Consider the following 21,362-nt stretch of genomic DNA (forward strand, 5'->3'; position numbering starts at 1 on the left):
AGTGTGATCCACCCACCTCAGCCTCCCTCCCAAACTGCTGGGATTACAGGCATGAGCCACTGTGCCCTTTTTTTTTTTTTTTTTTTTTTAGAGACAGGGTCTCACTCCATCACCCAGGCTGGAGTGCAGTGGCACAAACAGCTCACTGCATCCTCAAACTCCCTGATTCAAGGGACCTCCCACCTCAGCCTCCCAAGTAGCTGCGATTACAGGCATGCACCCCCGTGCCTGGCTAATTGTTTTTTTTTTTTTGAGACTGAGTTTAGCTCTTGTTGTCCAGGCTGGAGTGCAATGGCACGATCTTGGCTTACTACAACCTCTGCCTCCTGGGTCCAAGTGATTCTCCTGCCTCAGTCTCCTGAGTAGCTGGGATTACAGGCATGTGCCATCATGACTGGCTAATTTTGTATTTTTAGTAGAGATGGGGTTTCTCCATGTTGGTCAGACTGGTCTCGAACCGCCTTGGCCTCCCAAAGTGATGGGATTACAGGCGTGAGCCACTGTGCCTGGCCTTTTTTTGTTGTTGTTGTTTTTTAGTAGAGATGGGGTTTTACCATGTTGGCCAGGCTGATCTCTAACTCCTGACCTCAGGTGACCCACCCGTCTTGGTTTCCCAAAGTGCTGGGATTACAAGCATGAGCCACGGCACCCAGCAATCCCGTAGAATTTTTTTAGGGGTGAGGGACTCGAAGAGGGTGCTCTGGGCCAGGTCCCAGACACATTGCTAGAGCGCACTGGGGACAGTTTCCATCTGGGACGGGCTGGACACCAACCCACTACCTGTAGGTGGATATGGCAGGGGCACAGCTGAGACCACATTGGTGGCCCCTGACCTCCAGGAAAGACTTGAGGTCCTCATCCTGGCCACACACCCCAGATGCATATTGCATGGTTGGAAACTTCAGAGTTCTCTTCCCTCTGGGATGCTCCAGATTCCCCCACTATCCCCAAGCCACTTCCATTAACCCAGAACACATCACACAAGATCTAGGCTGTGGAGGACTTTATTCATCAGACCCAGAGAGCCACGAGTGCCTCCCACAAAGTCCCCACTGCAGGGAGCCAGGGCCCTAGATGCCGGGCCAATGCGTGTGCTGTGAACTGGCCCAATGCATGTGCTGTGAGCTGGACCAGGGGTCCGCTGGTCCCAAGAGCGCCTCTGTGCTCTTCAGACAGCTCCGGGTATGGTGGCCTCGCCAGGTGGCTTGAACCATCTTCGCTGCCATTTGCTGTTGCCTCATCTGCTGGCGGATCTTAAAACCTCTCCAGGCCGACTGAATGGCTGTGGCCGCTTTGTCCCTGCGACGTGGCTGCCTGGGACTCGGGACAGCCCGCTGGTAGGCAGAGGCCCGAGACACTGCCCCGGGGCCTCCAGCACCCCGGCCCATGCCCTGCACCACGCGGGTGGGCTGGGTGCGTCCGCAGGTATGACAGGTGCGAGGGCTGGAGCCCACTAGCATCACCACGCTGGGCGGGCTCCCGATCCTGGAGCTCAGGGAGTGGCAGACGCCGCAAGGTTTTGCCTGGCAGGACTGGAAGCAGCGATGGTCGGATACTGTCCTGGCTCTGCCATCCTGGACCCAGCTTCGGTCAGACATGACCCTGGCCCCTCCGCCCAGCTCCACCCACGTGACGGGGTGGAGCATCTGCCGGTGCCGGGCTTGGTCCCGGCGGGTGCTGTAGCCGCGCCAGGCGGCCTGGATGATTGTGGTGGCTCTGCAGAGGTGTGCCAGGTTCCGCCGCATGCGGTAGCCGCGCCAAGTAGCTTGGATGACCGTGGCCCGCCGGTGCCACACTCGAATCCTGCGACGCACCAGGTAGCCACGGACGCCCGCCTGGATAGTGGTCACTGCGAGGATGCGGATCTCCTCTGCAGCCTGCATGGACACCATCGGCTCCCCCGACTGCCTGGGATGCACCACTGCCTTGTTGCGCCGGGTCTCCCAGGACGCAGCACCCCTGGCTGGCTCCCACACGCGTTTCCACGATTGGCCACTAGCCACACCAGCGTCCACGGGGCCCTGGAGTATAGTGGAGTTCAGGGATGCCTTGTGACTAATGGCAGGATTCTGGGGGCTATAGGAGTCCTGCGATCCCCACGGTGACTCCTGGTTAACAAGGGGCGGCAGGGAACCACTCGGGGAAGACTGGTAGCCTAGAGACACCCTCCGAACTCCCAGGGCCGAGGACTGCGCTATCTCCCCAGTGCAGATGATGGGCCTTACCTCTGCAGAGGGCGTACGAGTGAAGTTTGTACCGCCTCGGGCTGAGGCCTGGGATGGTTGTCTTTGCACATACTGGAAGGGCCTAACCCTGGCCACAGAACTTTCTAGCAGTTCGGGAACAATACTACCGTGCACGGATCTGTAGGAATTTTTAGGGTCCATGGAGTCCCAGAGGCTGCTCTGAGCCAGGTTTCCAGACGCTGTATTCTGGAGTGGAATGGGGACGGCTTCTGTCCGGAAGGGACTGGATGATGCCCTTCTAGCCGAGGACAGATACGGTGGCACATGTGAGACCATGCTGGAGGTCCCTGACCTCTGAGGAAGACTAAGATTCCCCATCCTGTCCACAGACCCTGAAAGCAATCTGAAAGCCTCAGTACTGCCACGGGCCAGCTGGGGTGATCCTGAGAATACATTAGAAGCCACTATACCCCAAGAGTGATTTTGGGGTATGACATGAGCAACAGACCCCTGTTGATAAATGGAGGGGGTCTTAGTGGCTAAACCCGGGGCCTGGAAAGGGACAGGGACCATGCCACTAGCATGGCTGGGGGCCACCTCCCTGAACAATGGTGTATGGCCTTGGGGAAGAGTCCCTTTCTCAGACAGGGACCTATGATCGTGGCCCCCATCAGCTCCCGGAGGACTGGGGTACATCCACGGGGTTGCGCCAGTGACCCCAGCTTTGCTGATCAGGTCATTGGATCTGCTTGATCCTGACACTTGGGACAGAGGCCCATCCAATTCTCCCAGCTTGGCTTGGTCCCCTGTGGCCCCAGATGGCATTATCCCAGCATCTTGGCTCCATTGTAAGGCTCTTGACAGAACCGTGGGCACTCAGTGTAGACTCCTGACTGTGTCACTAGCTGCCGGGGCTGAGGAGTGACCTGGAGCCAGGCTGGTGGTGTGGGGAATCTGCAAGGGGGCTATAGACCTCTCCCTAGCCAGGGCTTTGTGGTAAGGAGGGGCAGTGATGCCAATCACCACGGACCCCTCGGAGCAGCTCTGAGCCACACTAGAGGCCCCCATCATTGGCACAGATCCAGGAGAGACACCTGGGTTCACCCCACTCATTACTGAACCTAGGAGCAAGTTTGGAGCAGCTAAGCTAGCGGAGGGTCTTACAGATAGACTTGGCTTCTTGCTGTCTGCCATCGGGCTGGGAGCCACCCAACTGGACACAGAGCCTGCGGGAAGGCTCTGACCCATGCCTCGGATGGTGGACCCTGGGGGAAGGCTGGAGGTCATGCCACTGGGCAGAGTGCCTGGGACTGCGCCCATGCTCATCCTACTGGCTACGAAACCCCTGCCGCACCAAGACCAGCCCGGCTCCTCAGGGAGTCCTGAAGAATCCCATCTCTCTGATGGTAACTGGGTGGGACCATGGGTGCCTCAGAAGGGTGCCAGCGGTCTACGTTTTTTGGAATAACCACACTGATCTGGGAGCTGCTGGGGCCCACGCTTTTCGGGGAAAGATTAGACGGAGTCACAGCCACTCTGTTGGGCACTGAAGCCAGAGAGGGGCTAGTAGCCATCCCTGTGGTTCCAGAGGGATGTGATAAAGAGGCACCCACCTCTAAGACCTGGGATGCAAGGGGAGCCACCTGACATTCACTTTGGCCCATGCCAGTTGCTATGGTTCTCCAGGGGAGACTCCCAGCTAGGCCAGGAGATGTGGTCCCCTGAGACCCACTAAGGACCATAGCATCAACAAAAGGCCCCCGCGGATGTCTTGTAGCCACACCCCTGAACAGAGGCGTGATTTGCTGGCCTACACGACAGACCTCCTCATCAGCATGGGAGAGATTTGGTGTTGAAACACTAACCACAGAGGGTTGACACACATGCCTCCCACCAACCCTGGGCGGATGATGGAACCCAAGGCACAAGTCATTGAACTTGAAGTCCGGGGGGCTGGATACCATCTCACTAACCATCAGGGGCTCTTCACACAGGTTCACTCCAGTACCCAGGGATGGCTGGTTCAGACCCTGGTCCATACTTCCAGCCACAGAGGGATATGGTCCACCCGGGCTAACTGAAACAAATGCTGATGGGTGACACAGGCATGGGGCTACTGAGTTCACCCTTGAACACTGCAGGTTTGAATCCAGGCTAGAGACCCAGCATGGCTCATTGAGGCCATGACACATACCACTGACCATAGATGGCTGGGATCAGCTTGGGGCCAACCTAGAGTCTGGGGGTGACTGAGCCAGGCTTAGGGCTTCCCGGTGGGCCACAGATGGTGGGAATAGGCCAGGGGCTATGACTGGCTCGGCTAGGCTAGGGGCTAGGGTATAGGATGAATACGTCTTGCCTGGGCTGGAGACCACAGATGGTTGGGCTTGCCTTGGGGATACTGCAGTGGTCTGAGATGCGTGGACTAAGCGGGGGGCCACCCCACTGGCCACATATGGATGAGCTAGGCATGGAGACAACCCACGGGGTCCTGATGGGTGGGCTAGGCTTGGGGACACACGAATGGCTTGAGATGGCTGGGCTGGGCTTAAGGACCCCACACAGGTCATAGGTCGGTGGGCTAGACTTGAAGACATCCCTGTGGCTTGAGACAGCTGGGCTAGGCTTGGGGATACACCACAGGCCATAGTTTGATGGGTTAGTCTTTTTTTTTTTTTTTTTTTGAGACGGAGTCTCGCTTTGTGGTCCAGGCTGGAGTGCAGTGGCCGGATCTCAGCTCACTGCAAGCTCCGCCTCCCGGGTTTACGCCATTCTCCTGCCTCAGCCTCCCGAGTAGCTGGGACTACAGGCACCCGCCACCTCGCCTGGCTAGTTTTTTGTATTTTTTAGTAGAGACGGGGTTTCACCGTGTTAGCCAGGATGGTCTCGATCTCCTGACCTCGTGATCCGCCCGTCTCGGCCTCCCAAAGTGCTGGGATTACAGGCTTGAGCCACCGCGCCCGGCTGATGGGTTAGTCTTAAGGGCATCGCAGTGGTTTGAGATAGCTGGGCAAAGCTTGGGGACACCTCACTGGGTGTAGATCGATGAACCTGGCTTGGGGACACCCTACAGGTCACAGATGCATAAGCTTGGCTTGGGGATATCCTGCTGGTTATAGATGCGTGAGTTTGGTTTGGGGATGCTCTGGAGGTCACTGATGGGTAATCTCGTCTAGGGGACATCCCACTGGCTTGAGATGGCTGGGCTAGGCTTGGGGAAACCCTACTGGCCACAGATTGGTGGGCTACACTTGGGGACACCCCAGTGACCTGAGATGGCCAGGTCAAGCTTGGTGATTCCCCAGTGGCCTGAGGAGTCTGGGCCAGGCTTGGAGACTCCTGAATGGCCATAGATGGGTGAGCTAGGCTTGGGGACACTCCAATGGTCTGAGATGGCATGGGTAGGCTTGGGGACACTCCAATGGTGTAAAATGGCATGGCTAGGCTTGGGGGCACTCCAATGGTCTGAGATGGCATGGGTAGGCTTGGGGACACTCCAATGGTGTAAAATGGCATGGCTAGGCTTGGGGGCACTCCAATGGTCTGAGATGGCATGGGTAGGCTTGGGGACACTCCAATGGTGTAAAATGGCATGGCTAGGCTTGGGGGCACTCCAATGGTCTGAGATGGCATGGGTAGGCTTGGGGACACTCCAATGGTGTAAAATGGCATGGCTAGGCTTGGGGGCACTCCAATGGTCTGAGATGGCATGGGTAGGCTTGGGGACACTCCAATGGTGTAAAATGGCATGGCTAGGCTTGGGGGCACTCCAATGGTCTGAGATGACATGGCTGGGCTTGGGGACACTCTGATGGTCAGAGATGGCTGGGCCAGGCTTGGAGACTCCCCAGTGGGCTGAGATGGGTAGGCTGGGCTTGGGGACATCGCAGTGGGCTGATATGGCTGGGCCAGGCTTAGGGACTCCCCAGTGACCATAGATGGGTAGGTTGATCTTGGGGACACCTCAGTAGGCTGAAATGGCTGGGCCAGGCTAGGGGACTCCACAGTGGCCACACATGGGTAGCCTGGGCTTGGGGACACCTCAGTGGCCATAGATAGGAAAGCTGGGCTTGGGGATATCTCAGTGGGTTGATACAGGTAGCCTGGACTTGGGGACACCTCAGTGGCCATAGATAAATAGCATGGGCTTGGGGACATCTCAGTGGGTTGATATAGGTAGCCTGGGTTTGGGGACATCTCAGTGGGCTGATATGGGTAGCCTGGGCTCGGGGACATCTCAGTGGCCACAGATAAATAGCCTGGGCTTGGGGACATCTCAGTGGGTTGATATGGGTAGCCTGGGTTTGGGGACATCTCAGTGGGTTGATATGGGTAGCCTGGGCTTAGGGACATCTCAGTGGGCTGATGTGGGTAGCCTGGGCTTGGGGACATCTCAGTGACCATAGATAGGAAGGCTGGGCTTGGGGACATCTCAGTGGCCATAGATAGGTAGCCTGGGTTTGGGGACACCTCAGTGGGCTGATATGGGTAGTCTGGGCTTGGGGACACCTCAGTGGGCTGAGACCGCTGAGCCAGGGTTGGGCACTCCCCAGTGGCCTGAGATGGGTAGGCTGGACTTGGGGATACCCCAAAGGCTTGAAATGGCTGGGTTAGGTTTGAGGTTACCCCAAGGGCTTGAGATGGCTGAGCTAGGCTTGAGGACTCCCCACTGTCCATAGATGACCGGGCTAGGTTTTGGGACCCCCAGTTAGCCACTGATTGGTGACCTTGGTCTGAGGCCACTCCAAAGGTCCTTGATGGGTGTCCTCGGCTTAGGGACCACCTAGTCACCATAGATGGCTGTGCTGGTCTTGGTGTCACTCTATTAGGCATAGAGGAGTGTGGCAGCCTTGGTGTCACCCAATTACCCATAGATGGGCAGGTTAGCCTTGGGGACACCTTACTGGATGCTACATGCTGGGATAGGCTTGGGGCCAGCCTACTGAACCCTGATGGCTGGCCTAGGTTTGGGGCTACCCTACTGGCCAGTGTAGCCTGGGACACACTTGGGGCCAAGCTCTTGGCCACAAATGGTGGCTTATATGCAGTGGAGACCACAGTACATAAAGACAGAGTCCTCCTCAGCTCTGTCTTGATGGTTGCCTGGGACATCTCAATCAGATTCACAGAGCTCTTGTCTAAGGAGAACTTGTGGATCTCAGCCTCTGAGCCCCAGTGAACACACAAGGTCAAGCAGTTAGACACCGAGCTGTGTTGGAAAATGGGTACTTTCTCCGAGGCTGGAGTGGGCCGGTAGGGGAAGTGTAGGGTCATATATGTGTAACCAGTTTCAGTCTCTTGCGTATCCTTAAACCTCTGGAGTGTCCTCATGGACCCCGGAGGAAAAAGGGACTTCACCGCAAGGTCCCCTTCTAAATTGCCTTCCCATGACTCATCTGTCTTGTTGACAGCAGGCAGGCTGGCCACAGACATGGTGGAAAGGCTGAGGGAGCTAGAGCTTTGCAGGGAGCTTTCGGAATTGCTCTCCTGACTGTAGGTCACAGAGCCCCGGGAGAAGCTCCTGGCCAAGTCACTGTCTCGATCCTGCGGCAAACCACCTACCAGCTCACCGAGGATGGACAGCTGGTGGTCGGTTGCCAGCTTCTGGGGGCAGAGCAGGGCAGACACAGAATCCTGTGTTCGATTCCTCCCCTGTCCACAGACAGATGTCTTGGGACGAACTTGAGTCAATGCACTGCCGGGGGAAGCTTGAAACAGACCACGAGTCTTGGATGCCTGAGTTTTGGTCACCATGGTGACCTGCAAGGGACTTAGGGCCCCCTTGTCTATCACCTCCCTAGTACCCGGGGATGCCTGTTTGCGATTTGGGGGCTGAGACCTCCTCCCCCGGCTCTCCTTGGAAGCCCTGGATGCCTGCTGCTGGCCTCTGGCCACTGAGGGTTGGTAGAGACCAGGATGTGCCCTGCTAACCCCTGAGGACTGACACCAAGTCAGGCCCCCACAGGTGGGGTAAGGCTGGTGAACATGAGCAGCCCTCCCACCACCCACACTGCACGGAAGCCTACCCGAGGCCACCCTGCCCTCCCCAGTCGATGGGTGAGAGGCCACCCTGCTGACCACATGTGGCTTGTGGCAGCTTGGGGCCGTGCCACAGATCATGGAGGGCTGGTCCATGCTTGGGCCCACACCACTGGCAATGAGAGGCTGCCACAGACTCGGGGTTGGCTGCACATGGGACGGCTTGAGCAAACTGGGACCCTCCCCACTCCCCTCGGGATTAAAATCTGATGCCAACGTGCCAGGCTCTAGGGTCAGGCGTGCATTTTCCTTTTGGAACTTGGGGCTCAAATCCAGGTTTGAGGAGAAGTCCCTGCTGGGCTCCATCTCCCGGGACAGCATGGGATACAGGCCAGTGATCAGGGAGCCCTGGTAAATGCTGGTGATGACGCTACCCATCACAGAGGCTCCCACAGTGACCACAGATAAGCAGGGTGACCCCACAAGACGGCACCGTCCCCCATCTCCTCCAAGGGCCTGGCAGGTTGGCCCATGGTGAAGCATCCCCCGATCCCAACCTGGGAATCCCTGACCTTGCTGGTCTGTGGTCTCACAGGGCCCAGGGAGGGCCCCCACGCGGCCGACGGACTCCTCCTGCAGGCCACCTCCGCCGGGGCCAGCGTCTTAGTCACCCCGCTTCCTGTTGATTTCGAGGTGGCCTTGGGGAGGGTGGTTCCAGTCCTCAGGGCCACCCGACACCAAGACTGGCTCAGGAGGGCGCCCAACTCGCCCTGACACAAGGCCTGGCTCAGAGCTGCCCGCTCCTCCTCCGTCAAAGCCTTGCTAAGCACCTCGGCCAATTTACCCTGCATGACCTTGGCGAGTTCTGCCCGCAGCTCGCCCTGGGACAGGGCTCGGGACAGGGTCAGGCGCAGCTCACTCCAGGACAGCGCCTTCACCAGCGCCATGCTCAGCATGCTCTGGGGCAGGGCTCTGGCGACAGTGGCACCCAGGAACTCCTTGGACAGGGCCTGGTTCAGAGCTGCCCGGACTTCTCCCTGGGAGAGGGCTTTGGCCAACAGAGTGCGGAGATCCTCCTGGGATGCCAGCACACCAGCTACTTCAGCACACAGGGAGGCCAGCAGGGAGCCTACCGTGTCCTCCTGGCAGGGCACCGCCTGGCTGGGCATTGATGGCTGGGCACGCGTGGCTCCGCTGTCTCCCCAGGACTCAACATGACATGTGGAATGTCCGGTGGGTGCCATCAGTGGCACCAGCGTACCCTGGACCTCACAGGCTGCCGGGCATGGTCCCCCCTGAGTGGTCTTCCCCGGCACATGTCCATGGGGCTTTGGCTGAGTCCATCTGTCCTCTGGCTTGGCCCAGGGTGGGGCACTCAGGCCACTGAGGTGCTGGCAGGCCTGGTTGGACACCTTGGACCCTGTTAGGAGCACCTGGGAATGGGTGTTGCTGCTGAGATCAGCAGCCTGGTGAGCTGGGATGAGGCGCTTGGTTATGATCGGCTGCCCCCGGGACTGCGTCTTGGTCAGACAGGTGGCCAGAGGCACTTGGGATTGGACCTTCATGGCACCTGTGGCCAGATGTGCCTGGGAATGCATCTTGCTCAGACAGGTGACCAGATGGGCCAGGGATGGGGTCTTGGTCAGCTCGATGGGCAGATGTCCCTGAGATGAGGCCTTGGTCAGCGGGGTGGCCAGTGGTCTCTGGGACAGGCAAGGTGGATGTCTCTGGGATGAGGCGTTGGTCAGTGGGGCAGCCGGCTGTCCCCGGGGCAGGGTGACAGCCACGTCTACAGGCACATACAGGTGAGATGGCTTGTCCCCTTCCTCAGCAACTTTTGTCCAGGATGGAGCCCCAGCCACTTCCACTGCCACACTGGTCTTCAATGCCATGTCAGCTTTCACCGGTTTCTGGGGGCCAGTCTTGATTTTCTCAGCTTCCAAAGGAAGCTTAGCTGGAGCCCTGGGGACCCCAGTTCCCAGACGTGATTGGGCCAGGCACCTGATCTTCCCCTCAGCCAAATAGGAGGGGGATGAGGCTTTCACCGCCTCTGCAGCCTGCTTCATATTCATGGTGGCCTTGGCCTTGGGTGGGTTGTCATGGATGGAGCCTCGTACCGCCACTTGGGGTGGAGCCTTGACATTTGCCACTGTTGGAGAGGCCAGACACAGGGTCTTGAGGATGGTGGCCACTGAGCGTAACTGGGCTGGGGTCTTGGTTATCATGGCTGCCAGGCGAGTCTGGCGCGAGGGCTTGGTCAACCCAACCGGGCTCATCTGGGATGAAGTGTTGGACGTGGTGGCTGCCAGACACGTTTGCAGTGGGCTTTTGGCTGGGGTGGCGACCGGGTGCGTCTGGGGTGGGGTCTTTGCCATCGCAGGCCCTGGGCATACCTGGGGTGGGCTCTTCATGATGGAGGCCAGAAGGGAAACCTGAGGTTGGTGCTTTGCCGTGATGGTTGCGCGGCATGTCTGCCGTGGGGTGCCAGTTCTGGAAGCTGTGGAGTGCACCTGGATCTTGGTCATCGTGGGCATGGGGCATGTGTGAGGTGCAGTTTTGGTCATCACTGTGGGCCCCGGATACATCTGGACTGGGGTCTTGGTTATTGTTATTTTGGGAACAGGGCTAGTCTTGTGTGGGGTGGTGGTCGTCGTGGACGCTGAATATGTTTGCGGCAGGGTCATGGAGACCACCGGATATGTCTGGAGTAAGGTCTTGGTGATCACAGGCCCTGGGCATATCTGGAAAGGGGCTTTGGGGGTCTCTGCTTCCACAGGGCCCTGGGTTTGGGCTCTGGATGGTCCCATAACTGCCTTGTCGTACCTTCTGGACAATGGCGTCTCCGGAACCCCAGCTTTGTTGGTCCGGGCAGTTACACGTTTGGTTTTCACTGAGTCACCCTCTATGTGGACGAGGCAGGTGCTTCTGATGGTTCTGGTCAGCAAGCATGACTGGCATTTTGCATCCAAACTCACTGGGCAGGGAAATCTGATGGTGACCGTCTGGTGTGGCAGGAAGGCCACCCCCCGGACTCCAGCAGCATGAGGAGCCTGCACACAGGGTTCTGGGGTACCCTGAGCTGCTGGAGGCTTCAGGAGGGGGGATGACTGGGGTCTGCAGAGGACCAGATTGTCATAGGAAGGGAACTGGGTCTCCTTGTTCACCATGACGGGCGGGGACAGAAGGCAGTTCTCTTCCGGATGCTGGAAGCGCACCTGCTGCGGGGCGTGATAAGGGATGTTCCCGTCCTCCGCCCTCACTTTCTTCACCAACAACTTGCTGGAGTGCAGGATGTGTCTCTTGTTGAAGCGCCGCCATGCCTCCTGGATGGCCTTGGCCGCCGTCATCTGGGAAATCAGCTTCTGCCGGAGCCGATAGCCCCTCCAGTTGGCTTGGATGAGTGTGGCTGCGCGGGCGTGCATCATGTCCATCTCATCTACCAGGATGTTCTTGAAGGCCTGGCTCTCGACCACAGCCCGGAGGCGTGGGATGTGGCGGGACACTGTCTTGGCTGCAGCAGGCTGTTGCGGAAGATGCTCCTCGGACTTGAGGCCCTCGTGCTGGGGCTGTGGAGGTGCTTTCTCCATTTTGTCCGGGAGACTAGGGGTGGGCGGGGGCTGGAGGATGCACTGCCCATTGGGTGACAAGTGGTTCGTGAACTGTAGCTGGGTGGCCGGCTGCATTGCCTTGATTACTGGGCAGGTCAGCTCTGCCTGTGGGGGCGGCAGGGGGTGGTAAGGGTGTAGCAGGTCCTGCAGACAAGAGGTCATCCTACGGCCACTTCATCCTGGCACACAGTGCATGACACCTGAATGCCGGACCACTTAACTGCTTTTCTTTTTTCTTTCTTTTTGTTTTTTGTTTGTTTTTGAGACAAAGTTTCGCTCTTGTTGCCCAGGCTGGAGTGCAATGGTGTGATCTTGGCTCACCGCAACCTCCACCTCCTGGTTTCAAGTGATTCTCCTGCCTCAGCCTCCCGAGTAGCTGAAATTACAGGTGTGTGCCACCATGCCTGGCTACTTTTCTGTATTTTTAGTGGAGACGGGGTTTCACCATGTTGGCCAGGCTGGTCTCAAACTCCTGACCTCAGGTGATCCACCTGCCTCGGCCTCCCAAAGTGCTGGGATTACAGGTGTGAGCCACCGCGCCCGGCCCGCTTTTCAAACTTTATCTTAGATGTACCCTGGGTTTAGCACTGATCACAATGTTTTGGAAATTTCCTGTTTGCCTGTGTGTGTGTATGTGTGTGCGTGTGAGAGTGTGTGTGTGTGCGCGTGCGTGTGTGCGTGTGCGCGTGTGTGTGTGCGTGTGTCTGTGTGTGTGTGCGCGCGTGTGTGTGTGTGTGAAAAGGATAGAGAAGTGTGGTGGGGGAGATTATTTGCCTCTCCCATTGACTGTGAATCCCAGAAGGCAGAGTCATTATTGTGTCCCATCTCAGTCATAGGGCTTGGTTCTAAGCTGTGAATGGGTAGGTATTGGGTGGGCGGGCATCTTGACCGATAAATGGTGAGGGGATTGGAAGTTGGATGGACAGATAGATACAGGACTAGATACTGAAAGGATGAATCAGTCGATGAGTGAATGGTAGATGGGTTGGAGAGACAGATGAAGGTTTGGATGAATAGGTAAATTAAGTTGATGAATAAAGTCTTAAAGGCAAATTGGCCAGGGGGGTGGCTCACGTCTGTCATTCCAGCACTTTGGGAGGCCAAGGTCGGCAGATTGCTTGGGGTCAGGAGTTCGAGGCCAGCCGGGCCAACATGGTGAAACCCTGTCTCTACTAAAAATACAGAAAAGTAGGCCGGGCACAGTGGCTCACGCCTGTAATCCCAACACTTTGGGAGGTCCAGGTGAGTGGATCACAAGCTCAGGAGTTCGAGACCAGCCTGGCCAACATGGTGAAACCCCATCTCTACTAAAAATACAAAAATCAGCTCAGCATGGTGGCACATGCCTGTAATCCCAGCTACTCAGGAGGCTGAGGGAGGAGAATTGTTTGAACCTGGTAGGTGGAGGTTGCAGTGAGCTGAGATCATGACACCTCGCTCCAGCTTGGGTGACACAGCAAGACTCTGTCTCAAAAAAAAAAAAAGAAAACAAAAGGAGCCAGGTATGGTGGCGGGCACCTGTAGTCCCAGCTACTCAGAAGACTGAGGCAGGAGAATCGCTTGAAGCCGGGAGGAGGAGGCTGCAGTGAGCCAAGATTATGGCATTACACTCCAGCCTGGCAACAAGAGCAAGACACTCCGTCCCAAAAAAAAAAAAAAAAAAAGACTGGGTGCGCTGGCTTATGCCTGTAATCCTAGCACTTGGGGAGGCCGAGGTGGGTGGATCACGAGATCAGGAGATTGAGACCATCCTGGCTAACATGGTGAAATCCCATTTCTTCTTTTTTTTTTTTTGAGACGGAGTGTCTTGCTCTGTCGCCCGGGCTGGAGTACAGTGGTACCATCTTGGCTCACTGCAAGCTCTGCCTCCCGGGTTCATGCCATTCTCCTGCCTCAGCCTCCCAAGCAGCTGGGACTACAGGCGCCTGCCACCACACCTGGCTAATTTTTTGTATTTTTAGTAGAGACGGGGTTTCACCGTGTTAGCCAGGATGGTCTTGATCTCCTGACCTTGTGATCCGTCCGCCTCAGCCTCCCAAAGTGCTGGGATTACAGGCGTAAGCCACCACACCTAGCCCCATCTCTTCTAAAAATACAAAAAATTACCCAGGTGTGGTGGGAGGTGCCTGTAGTCCCAGCTACTTGGGAGGCTGAGGCCGAGATCGTGCCACTGCACTCTAGCCTGGATGACCAAGCGAGACTCTGTCTCAAAAAAAAAAAAAAAAGGCAGATTAACAGAAAAATGGACACATGGTGGGTGGATGGATGGATGGATGGATGAGCAGATGAGTGAATGAGCAGATGAATGGATGGAGGGATAGGCGAATCAATTGATGAATAGATGGGTGGATGGATAAACGGATAGAGGGAGGGAGGGAAGAATAGGTAAGTAGATGGATGGAGAGAGGGAGGAATAGGTGGCTGGATGGATAGATGGATGGTTAGATGGAATGATAGTTGGATGGAGGGATGGACAGACACATAGATGAATGGATGGATGCGGGGGTGCTGGATGAATGGATGGATGGATGGGCAGATGGGGGGATAGATATGTAAATGGACTGGTGAATAGATAGGTGGATGGATGGGTAGATGGATGGATGGATAGATGGATGGATTGATTGATAAATGGATAGAAGGAGGGAGGACTATGTGGATGGATGAACAGATGAATGGGTGGATGGATGAGTGGATGGATGGATGCTTGCATGGATGGATGGGTAGATGGGTAGGTAGATGGGAAGATGGAAAGATGGAATGATGGATAGGTGGGAAGATGAATGGATACATAGATGACTGGATGAATGATGGATGGTGGATGGGTAGCGGGAGGGACAAATGTAAGGAAGGATGAATGAATGAATGAGTGAGTGGGTGGGTAGATAGATGTAAGATGAGTAGATAAATGAATGTGAAATTAAAGAAGGCCAGGCACAGTGGCTCGCGCCTGTAATCCCAACACTTTGGAAGGCCGAGGCAGGTGGATAACCTGAGGTCAGGAGTTCAAGACCAGCCTGACCAACATGGCGAAACCCTATCTCTACAAAAAAATACAAAAAAGTAGCCAGGCATGGCAGCGCATGCCTGTAATCCCAGCTACTCAGGAGGCTGAGGCAGGAGGTTGTGGTGAGCCAAGATCGCGCCATTACACTCCAGCCTGGGCAATAAGAGTGAAACTCCGTCTCAAATAAAAGGAAGGAGGGAAGGAGGGAGGGAAGGGGAAGGAGGGAGGAAGGGAGGGAGGAAGGGAGGGAGGAAGGGAGGGAGGAAGGGAGGGAGGGAGAGAGGGAGGGAGGGAGGGAGGGAGGGAGGAAGGAAGGAAGGAAGGAAGGAAGGAAGGAAGGAAGGAAGGAAGGAAGGGAGGGAGGGAAGGAAGGAAATGAAAGAGAGCTGGAGAGACTGGTGAAGAGAGAACCCAGTAGGAGGTAGACTGATGGGTGGATGGGTGGGTGGATGGATTAGGGGATGGCTAGGTAAATGGCATACAGAAGGATGGAAAGAGGAAGAAAAAGTGGTGACTGTGGCTTTCAGAAGTAACTAGGATGTAGAGAGAGCTGGGACACTGTCAAGTCACCCTGATGCATAGCCTGGAGCACAGCACACTTGTTTGGCAGAAGCCCCTCTCTTCAGGTTGGACTAGCCAGACCCCTTGCCCATGAACCATCTTCTTACCTTGAAGGGTCATAGATTTGGAGGAGTAGCAGGAGAAGAAGGTGCAATCTCAGAAGCCAGCCTGCAAGAGGAGGCAGCCTTCAGCCTTTCATCCATGCAATATGCAGCAACACTGCCCTGGGCTGGCTCTGTCCTCAAGACCAACACAAAAAGAAATGTTAAAAGCAAAAACACTAAATTCTAAAAAAAAAAAAAAAGAAAAAAGAAAAAAAAAACTGCAAGGATGGGAAATTTATTCCAGTGTTATTTTGTAGCTAGAAATCAAACAAAACAACTGGAAGTAACCAAAACAGTGATTAGCAGAGGTTCTGCTACAAACACATACAGAAGTATGCTCAAGCATGTTTAACATTGTATTGTTTAGCAGAGGAAAAACTGGAAGAAACCGAAATTATCAATGGAGAAAGGCTGAAATTAATCATACAAGGGCATGATATCCAGGCATCAGAAATGGTGTCCAGGCTGAGCACAGTGGTTGTTGCCTGCAATCCCAGCACTTTGGGAGGCCAAGATGGGAGGATCACTTGAGGACAGGAGTTTGAGACCAGCCTGGGAAACTAAGCAAGAACTGTCTCTTAAAACAAAACAAAACAAACAAACAAAAAAACATTGGCCGGGTGCGGCTCATGCCTGTAATTCCAGCACTTTGGGAGGCCATGGAGGGTGGATCACCTGAGGTCAGGAGTTTGAGATCAGCCTGGCCAAGATGGTGAAACCCTGTCTCTACCAAAAATACAAGAAATTAGCCAGGCATAGTGGTTGACGCCTGCAATTCCAGCTACTCAGGAGGCTGAGGCAGGAGAATATCTTGAACCCCGGAGGCAGAGATTTCAGTGAGCCGAGATCGTGCCATTGAATTCCATCTGGGGCAACAAGAGCAAAACCCTGTCTCAAAAAAAAAAAAAAAAATAGGCAGGGCACAGTGGCTCACTTCTGTAACCCCAGCAATTTGGAAGGCTGAGGTGGGTGGATCACTTCAGGCCAGGAGTTCCAGACCAGCCTGGGCAACATGGTAAAACCCATCTCTACTAAAAATATAAAAATTAGCTAGGCATTGTGACATGCACCTGTAGTCCCAGCTACTCGGGAGGCTGAGACAGGAGGATCATTTGAGGCCAGGAGATTGAGACTGCAGTAAGCTACGATGGCACCACTGCACTCGAGCCTGAGTGACAGGATGAGACTCTATCTCTTTTTTTTTTTTGAAAAAGAGGCCCACTCTTTTGCCCAGGCTGGAGTGCGGTGTCACAGTCTTGGCTCACTGCAACCTCTGCTTCCTGGGTTCAAGCGATTCTTGTGCCTCAGCCTCCAAAGTAGCTGGGATGACAAGTGTGAGCCACAGTGCCTGGCTGAGACCCTGCCTCAAAAAAAAAAAAAAAATGATTGTGATTAAAGAGTAAGTATAAGATAAAAGGTAGCCAGGGAGGCCAGGCACAGTGGCTCACACCTGTAATCCCAGCACTTTGGGAGGCCGAGGAGGGCAGATCACAAGGTCAGGAGTTCGAGAACAGCCTGGCCAACATGGTGAAACCCTGTCTCTAGTAAAAATACAAAAATTAGCTGGGCACGGTGGCATGCACCTGTAATCCCAGCTACTTGGGAGGCTGAAGTAGGAGAATCACTTGAACCTGAGAGATGAAGATTGCAGTGAGCCAAGATGGTGCAACTGCACTCCAGCCTGGGCAACAGAGTGAGACTCCGTCTCAAAAGAAAAAAAAAACAGGCACGGTGATTCACACCTGTAATCCCAGCACTTTGGGAAGCCAAGGCCGGTGGATCACAGGAGGTCAGCAGTTCAAGACCAGCCTGGCCAACATGGTAAAACTCCATCTCTACTAAAAATACAAAAAAAATTAGCCGGGCGTGGTGGTGGGCGCCTGTAGTTCTAGCTGCTTGGGAGGCTGAGGCAGGAGAATGGCATGAACCCAGGAGGCGGAGCTTGCAGTGAGCCAAGATGGCGCCACTGCACTCCAGCCTGGGTGACAGAGCGAGACTCCATCTCAAAAAAAATAAATTAATTTTTTTTTAAATTAAAAAAAAAAATTAGGCCGGGCGCGGTGGCTCAAGCCTGTAATCCCAGCACTTTGGGAGGCCGAGACGGGCGGATCACGAGGCCAGGAGATCAAGACCATCCTGGCTAACACGGTGAAACCCCGTCTCTACTAAAAAATACAAAAAACTAGCCGGGCGCGGTGGCAGGCGCCTGTAGTCCCAACTACTCGGGAGGCTGAGGCAGGAGAATGGCGTGAACCCGGGAGGCGGAGCTTGCAGTGAGCTGAGATCCGGCCACTGCACTCCAGCCTGGGCGGCAGAGCGAGACTTCGTCTCAAAAAAAAAAAAAAAAAAAAAAAAATTAGCTGAGGCCGGGCGCAGTGGCTCAAGCCTGTAATCCCAGCACTTTGGGAGGCCGAGACGGGCGGATCACGAGGTCAGGAGATCGAGACCATCCTGGCTAACACGGTGAAACCCCGTCTCTACTAAAAAAAATACAAAAGGCCGGGCGCGGTGGCTCAAGCCTGTAATCCCAGCACTTTGGGAGGCCGAGACGGGCGGATCATGAGGTCAGGAGATCGAGACCATCCTGGCTAACACGGTGAAACCCCGTCTTTACTAAAAATACAAGAAAATTAGCCGGGCGAGGTGGCGGGCGCCTGTAGTCCCAGCTACTCGGGAGGCTGAGGCAGGAGAATGGCGTGAACCCGGGGGAGCGGAGCTTGCAGTGAGCCGAGATCGCGCCACTGCACTCCAGCCTGGGGCACAGAGCAAGACTCCGCGTCAAAAAAAAAAAAAAAAAAAAATACAAAAAACTAGCTGGGCGAGGTGGCGAGCGCCTGTAGTCCCAGCTACTCGGGAGGCTGAGGCAGGAGAATGGCGTGAACCCGGGAGGCGGAGCTTGCAGTGAGCCGAGATCACATCACTGCACTCCAGCCTGGGCGACAGAGCGAGACTCCGTCTCAAAAAAAAAAAAAAAAAAAAAAATTAGCTGAGCATGACGTCAAGTGCCTGTAATCCCAGCTACTTAGCAAGCTGACGCGGGAGAATCTGTTGAACCTGGTAGGCAGAGGGTATAGTGAGCTGAGATCACACCATTGCACTCCAGCCTCGGCAACTGAGCAAAACTCAGTCTCAAAAAAAAAAAAAAAAAAGGAAACTCTATGTGGTACTTTAGGGCTGAGGGAGAATCCCCAAAAAAGGGGCAAATCTGGAGAGAATTCAGACTTCCTTGGAGAAAGTATGGTCCCGCCTGACATGTAACGGAGATAATTGCTTGATCAACCAAGCCAGAGCTGGTCTGGAGCTGCCGAACAAGCAAGAGGCCCACCCTCCAGGGTGCAGATGTGAGAACAGGTTATCAACAGTTGGTGCCGTGGATGTGCACTGGAAACCTAGCTGTTGTGGGGGCGGGAAACCTTCAATGTGTATGACCCCCCGTGGGGGCTCTGTTCTTTTATTATTATTATTATTTACGATTTTTTAGACAGAGTCTCACTCTGTCACCCAGGCTGGAGTGCAGTGGCATGCACGATGTTGGCTCACTGCAACCTCTGCCTCCCAGGTTCAAGCGATTCTCCTGCCTCAGCCTCCCAAGTAGCTGGGATTACAGGCATGAACCACCACACCCATCTAATTTTTGTTTGTTTGTTTGTTTGTTTGTTTGGAGGGACAGGGTTTCACCATGTTGGCCAGGCTGGTCTCCAACTCCTGATCTCAGGCGATTTGCCTGCTTCGGCCTCCCAAAGTGCTGGGATTACAGGCACTCATGAGCCACTGCACCCGGCCTTTTTTTTTTTTCCCTTTTGAGTTTCATTCTTGTCGCCCAGGCTGGAGTGCTGTGGCGCAATCTCCCTTCACTGCAACCTCCTCCTCCCGGGTTCAAACGATTCTCCTGCCTCAACCTCCTGGATAGCTGGGATTACAGGCACCCACCACCACGCCCAGCTAATTTTTGTATTTTTAGTACAGATGGGGTTTCATCATATTGGTCAGGCTGGTCTCAAATTCCTGACCTCAGGTGATCCACCCACCTTGGCCTCCCAAAGTGCTGGGATTACAGGCATGAGCCACCGCGCCTGGCCTTGGGGCCTCTGTTTTTTGTGTGTAAGAGGGCTGCAGAAAGGCTTTTACCAGGTCAAGACTGCGAAGTTGCAGGACCACGTTCTGGACCCAGGGCTCTGGCAGGCTTCACCTGGTGTCTTCACACCTCTATCCCTAATGCCTCACCAGCGCCCTCTATTGATAATTCTTGGCATTGTGATCACTTTTTTTTTTTTTTTTTTTTGAGACGAAGTCTCGCTCTGTCACCCAGGCTGGAGTGCACTGTCACCATCTCGGCTCACTGCAAGCTCCGCTTCCCGGGTTCATGCCATTCTCCTGCCTCAGCCTCCTGAGTAGCTGGGACTACAGGCACCCACCACCATGCCCGGCTAATTTTTTGTATTTTTAGTAGAGACAGGGTTTCACCATGTTAGCCAGGATGGTCTCGATCTCCTGACCTCGATATCCGCCCACCTCAGCCTCCCAAAGTGCTGGGATTACAGGCATGAGCCACTGCACACGGCCGAGCATTGTGATTGCTTTAAAGGAGACATAACGAAAGAAATTCCTTTATCACATATTGAAAGGGTCCATTCGGAGACAAGAGGCAACGCATGGATAATTGACACACATATATTTATTTATTTATTTATTTATTTTATTTTTTATTTTTTTTTTTTTTGAGACGGAGTCTTGCTCTGTCACCCAGGCTGGAGTGCAGTGGCCGGATCTCAGCTCACTGCAAGCTCCTCCTCTCGGGTTCACGCCATTCTCCTGCCTCAGCCTACCGAGTAGCTGGGACTACAGGCACCCGCCACTTCGCCCGGCTAGTTTTTTTTGTATTTTTTAGTAGAGATGGGGTTTCACCGTGTTAGCCAGGATGGTCTCGATCTCCTGACCTCGTGATCCACCCGTCTCGGCCTCCCAAAGTGCTGGGATTACAGGCTTGAGCCACCGCGCCCGGCCTATTTATTTATTATTATTTTTATTTTTTTGAGACAGAATCTTGCTCTGTTGCCCAGGCTGAGGTGGTGTCACCATCTTGGCTCACTGCAACCTCCACCTCCCCGGTTCAAGGTGATTCTCCTGTCTTAGCCTCCTGAGTAGCTGGGATTACAGGCACCCGCCACCACACTTGGCTAGCTTTTGTATTTTTAGTAAAGAGACAGGGTTTTGCCATGTTGACCAGACTGGTCTCGAACCCCTGACCTCAAGTGATCCGCCTGCCTCGGCCTCCCAAAGTGCTAGGATTACAGGCACGAGCCACCACGCCTGGCCTAATTATTATTAATAATATTATTCTTTTTGAGACGGAATTTTGTTTTTGTTGCCCAGGCTGGGGTGTAATGGCACCATCCTGGCTCTCTGCAACCTCTGCCTCTGGGTTCAAGTGATTCTTCTGCCTCAGCCTCCTGAGTAGCTGGGATTACAGGCATGCACCACCACACCTGGCTAATTTTGTATTTTTAGTAGAGACGGGGTTTCTCCATGTTGGTCAGGCTGGTCTCGAACTCCTGACTACAGGTGATCTGCCCGCCTCGGCCTCCCAAAATGCTGGGATTACAGGCGTAAGCCACTGCGCCCGGCCTAATTTTTGTATTTTTAGTAGAGATGGGGTTTGACCATATTGGTCAGGCTAGTCTCAAACTCCTGACTGAGGCAGGAGACTCACTTGAACCTGGGAGGGCGGAGGTTACAGTGAGCCGAGATCGTGCTACTGCACTCCAGCCTGGGTGACAGAGCAAGACTCCATCTCAAAAAAAAAAAAAAAAAAAAAGAACTTGGAGACAGCAGCTTTGGGAGCCGAATGGGCCCATTCCAGGGGCTGAGGTTACATCAACCAAACAGTACAGCTCTTCAGAGGAACTCAACCAGAAGGGGT

The 21,362-nt window shown here is 54.7% G+C and overlaps 2 protein-coding genes across 3 annotated transcripts; both read right to left on the minus strand.

Moving 5' to 3' along the window:
* Positions 1–988: 988 nt before the first annotated feature.
* IQCN (IQ motif containing N) lies at positions 989–14,224 on the minus strand. 2 transcript variants are annotated; one of them, XM_005588432.5, is made up of 2 exons: positions 9,299–14,224; positions 989–2,021 (listed from the first exon to the last, which is right to left on the minus strand). In XM_005588432.5, the coding sequence occupies exons 1-2, from the start codon at positions 11,933–11,935 to the stop codon at positions 1,071–1,073; spliced, it is 3,588 nt and encodes a 1,195-aa protein (XP_005588489.4). In that variant the 5' UTR covers positions 11,936–14,224; the 3' UTR covers positions 989–1,070. The 2 variants fall into 2 exon arrangements, with proteins under 2 accessions (XP_005588489.4, XP_005588488.4); XM_005588431.4 differs by having other exon boundaries at positions 8,738–11,928.
* LOC135968442 (uncharacterized) lies at positions 2,378–8,738 on the minus strand. The gene has a single exon (XM_065535224.2). The coding sequence runs from the start codon at positions 8,706–8,708 to the stop codon at positions 5,058–5,060; it is 3,651 nt and encodes a 1,216-aa protein (XP_065391296.1). The 5' UTR covers positions 8,709–8,738; the 3' UTR covers positions 2,378–5,057.
* Positions 14,225–21,362: the final 7,138 nt, after the last annotated feature.

This window comes from Macaca fascicularis, chromosome 19, assembly GCF_037993035.2.
Source record: "Macaca fascicularis isolate 582-1 chromosome 19, T2T-MFA8v1.1".
Taxonomy (NCBI): domain Eukaryota; kingdom Metazoa; phylum Chordata; class Mammalia; order Primates; family Cercopithecidae; genus Macaca; species Macaca fascicularis.

Excerpts from the sequence above, each read along its gene's own strand:
- IQCN (XM_005588431.4), bottom strand. The coding sequence starts at position 11,848 with ATGCAGCCGGCCACCCAGCTACAGTTCACGAACCACTTGTCACCCAAT. Across the intron at positions 2,022-8,737 it reads TGAGACCACAGACCAGCAAG|GGCCCCGTGGACGCTGGTGT; the intron begins GTCAGGGATTCC and ends ACTATACTCCAG.
- LOC135968442 (XM_065535224.2), bottom strand. The coding sequence starts at position 8,708 with ATGCTTCACCATGGGCCAACCTGCCAGGCCCTTGGAGGAGATGGGGGA.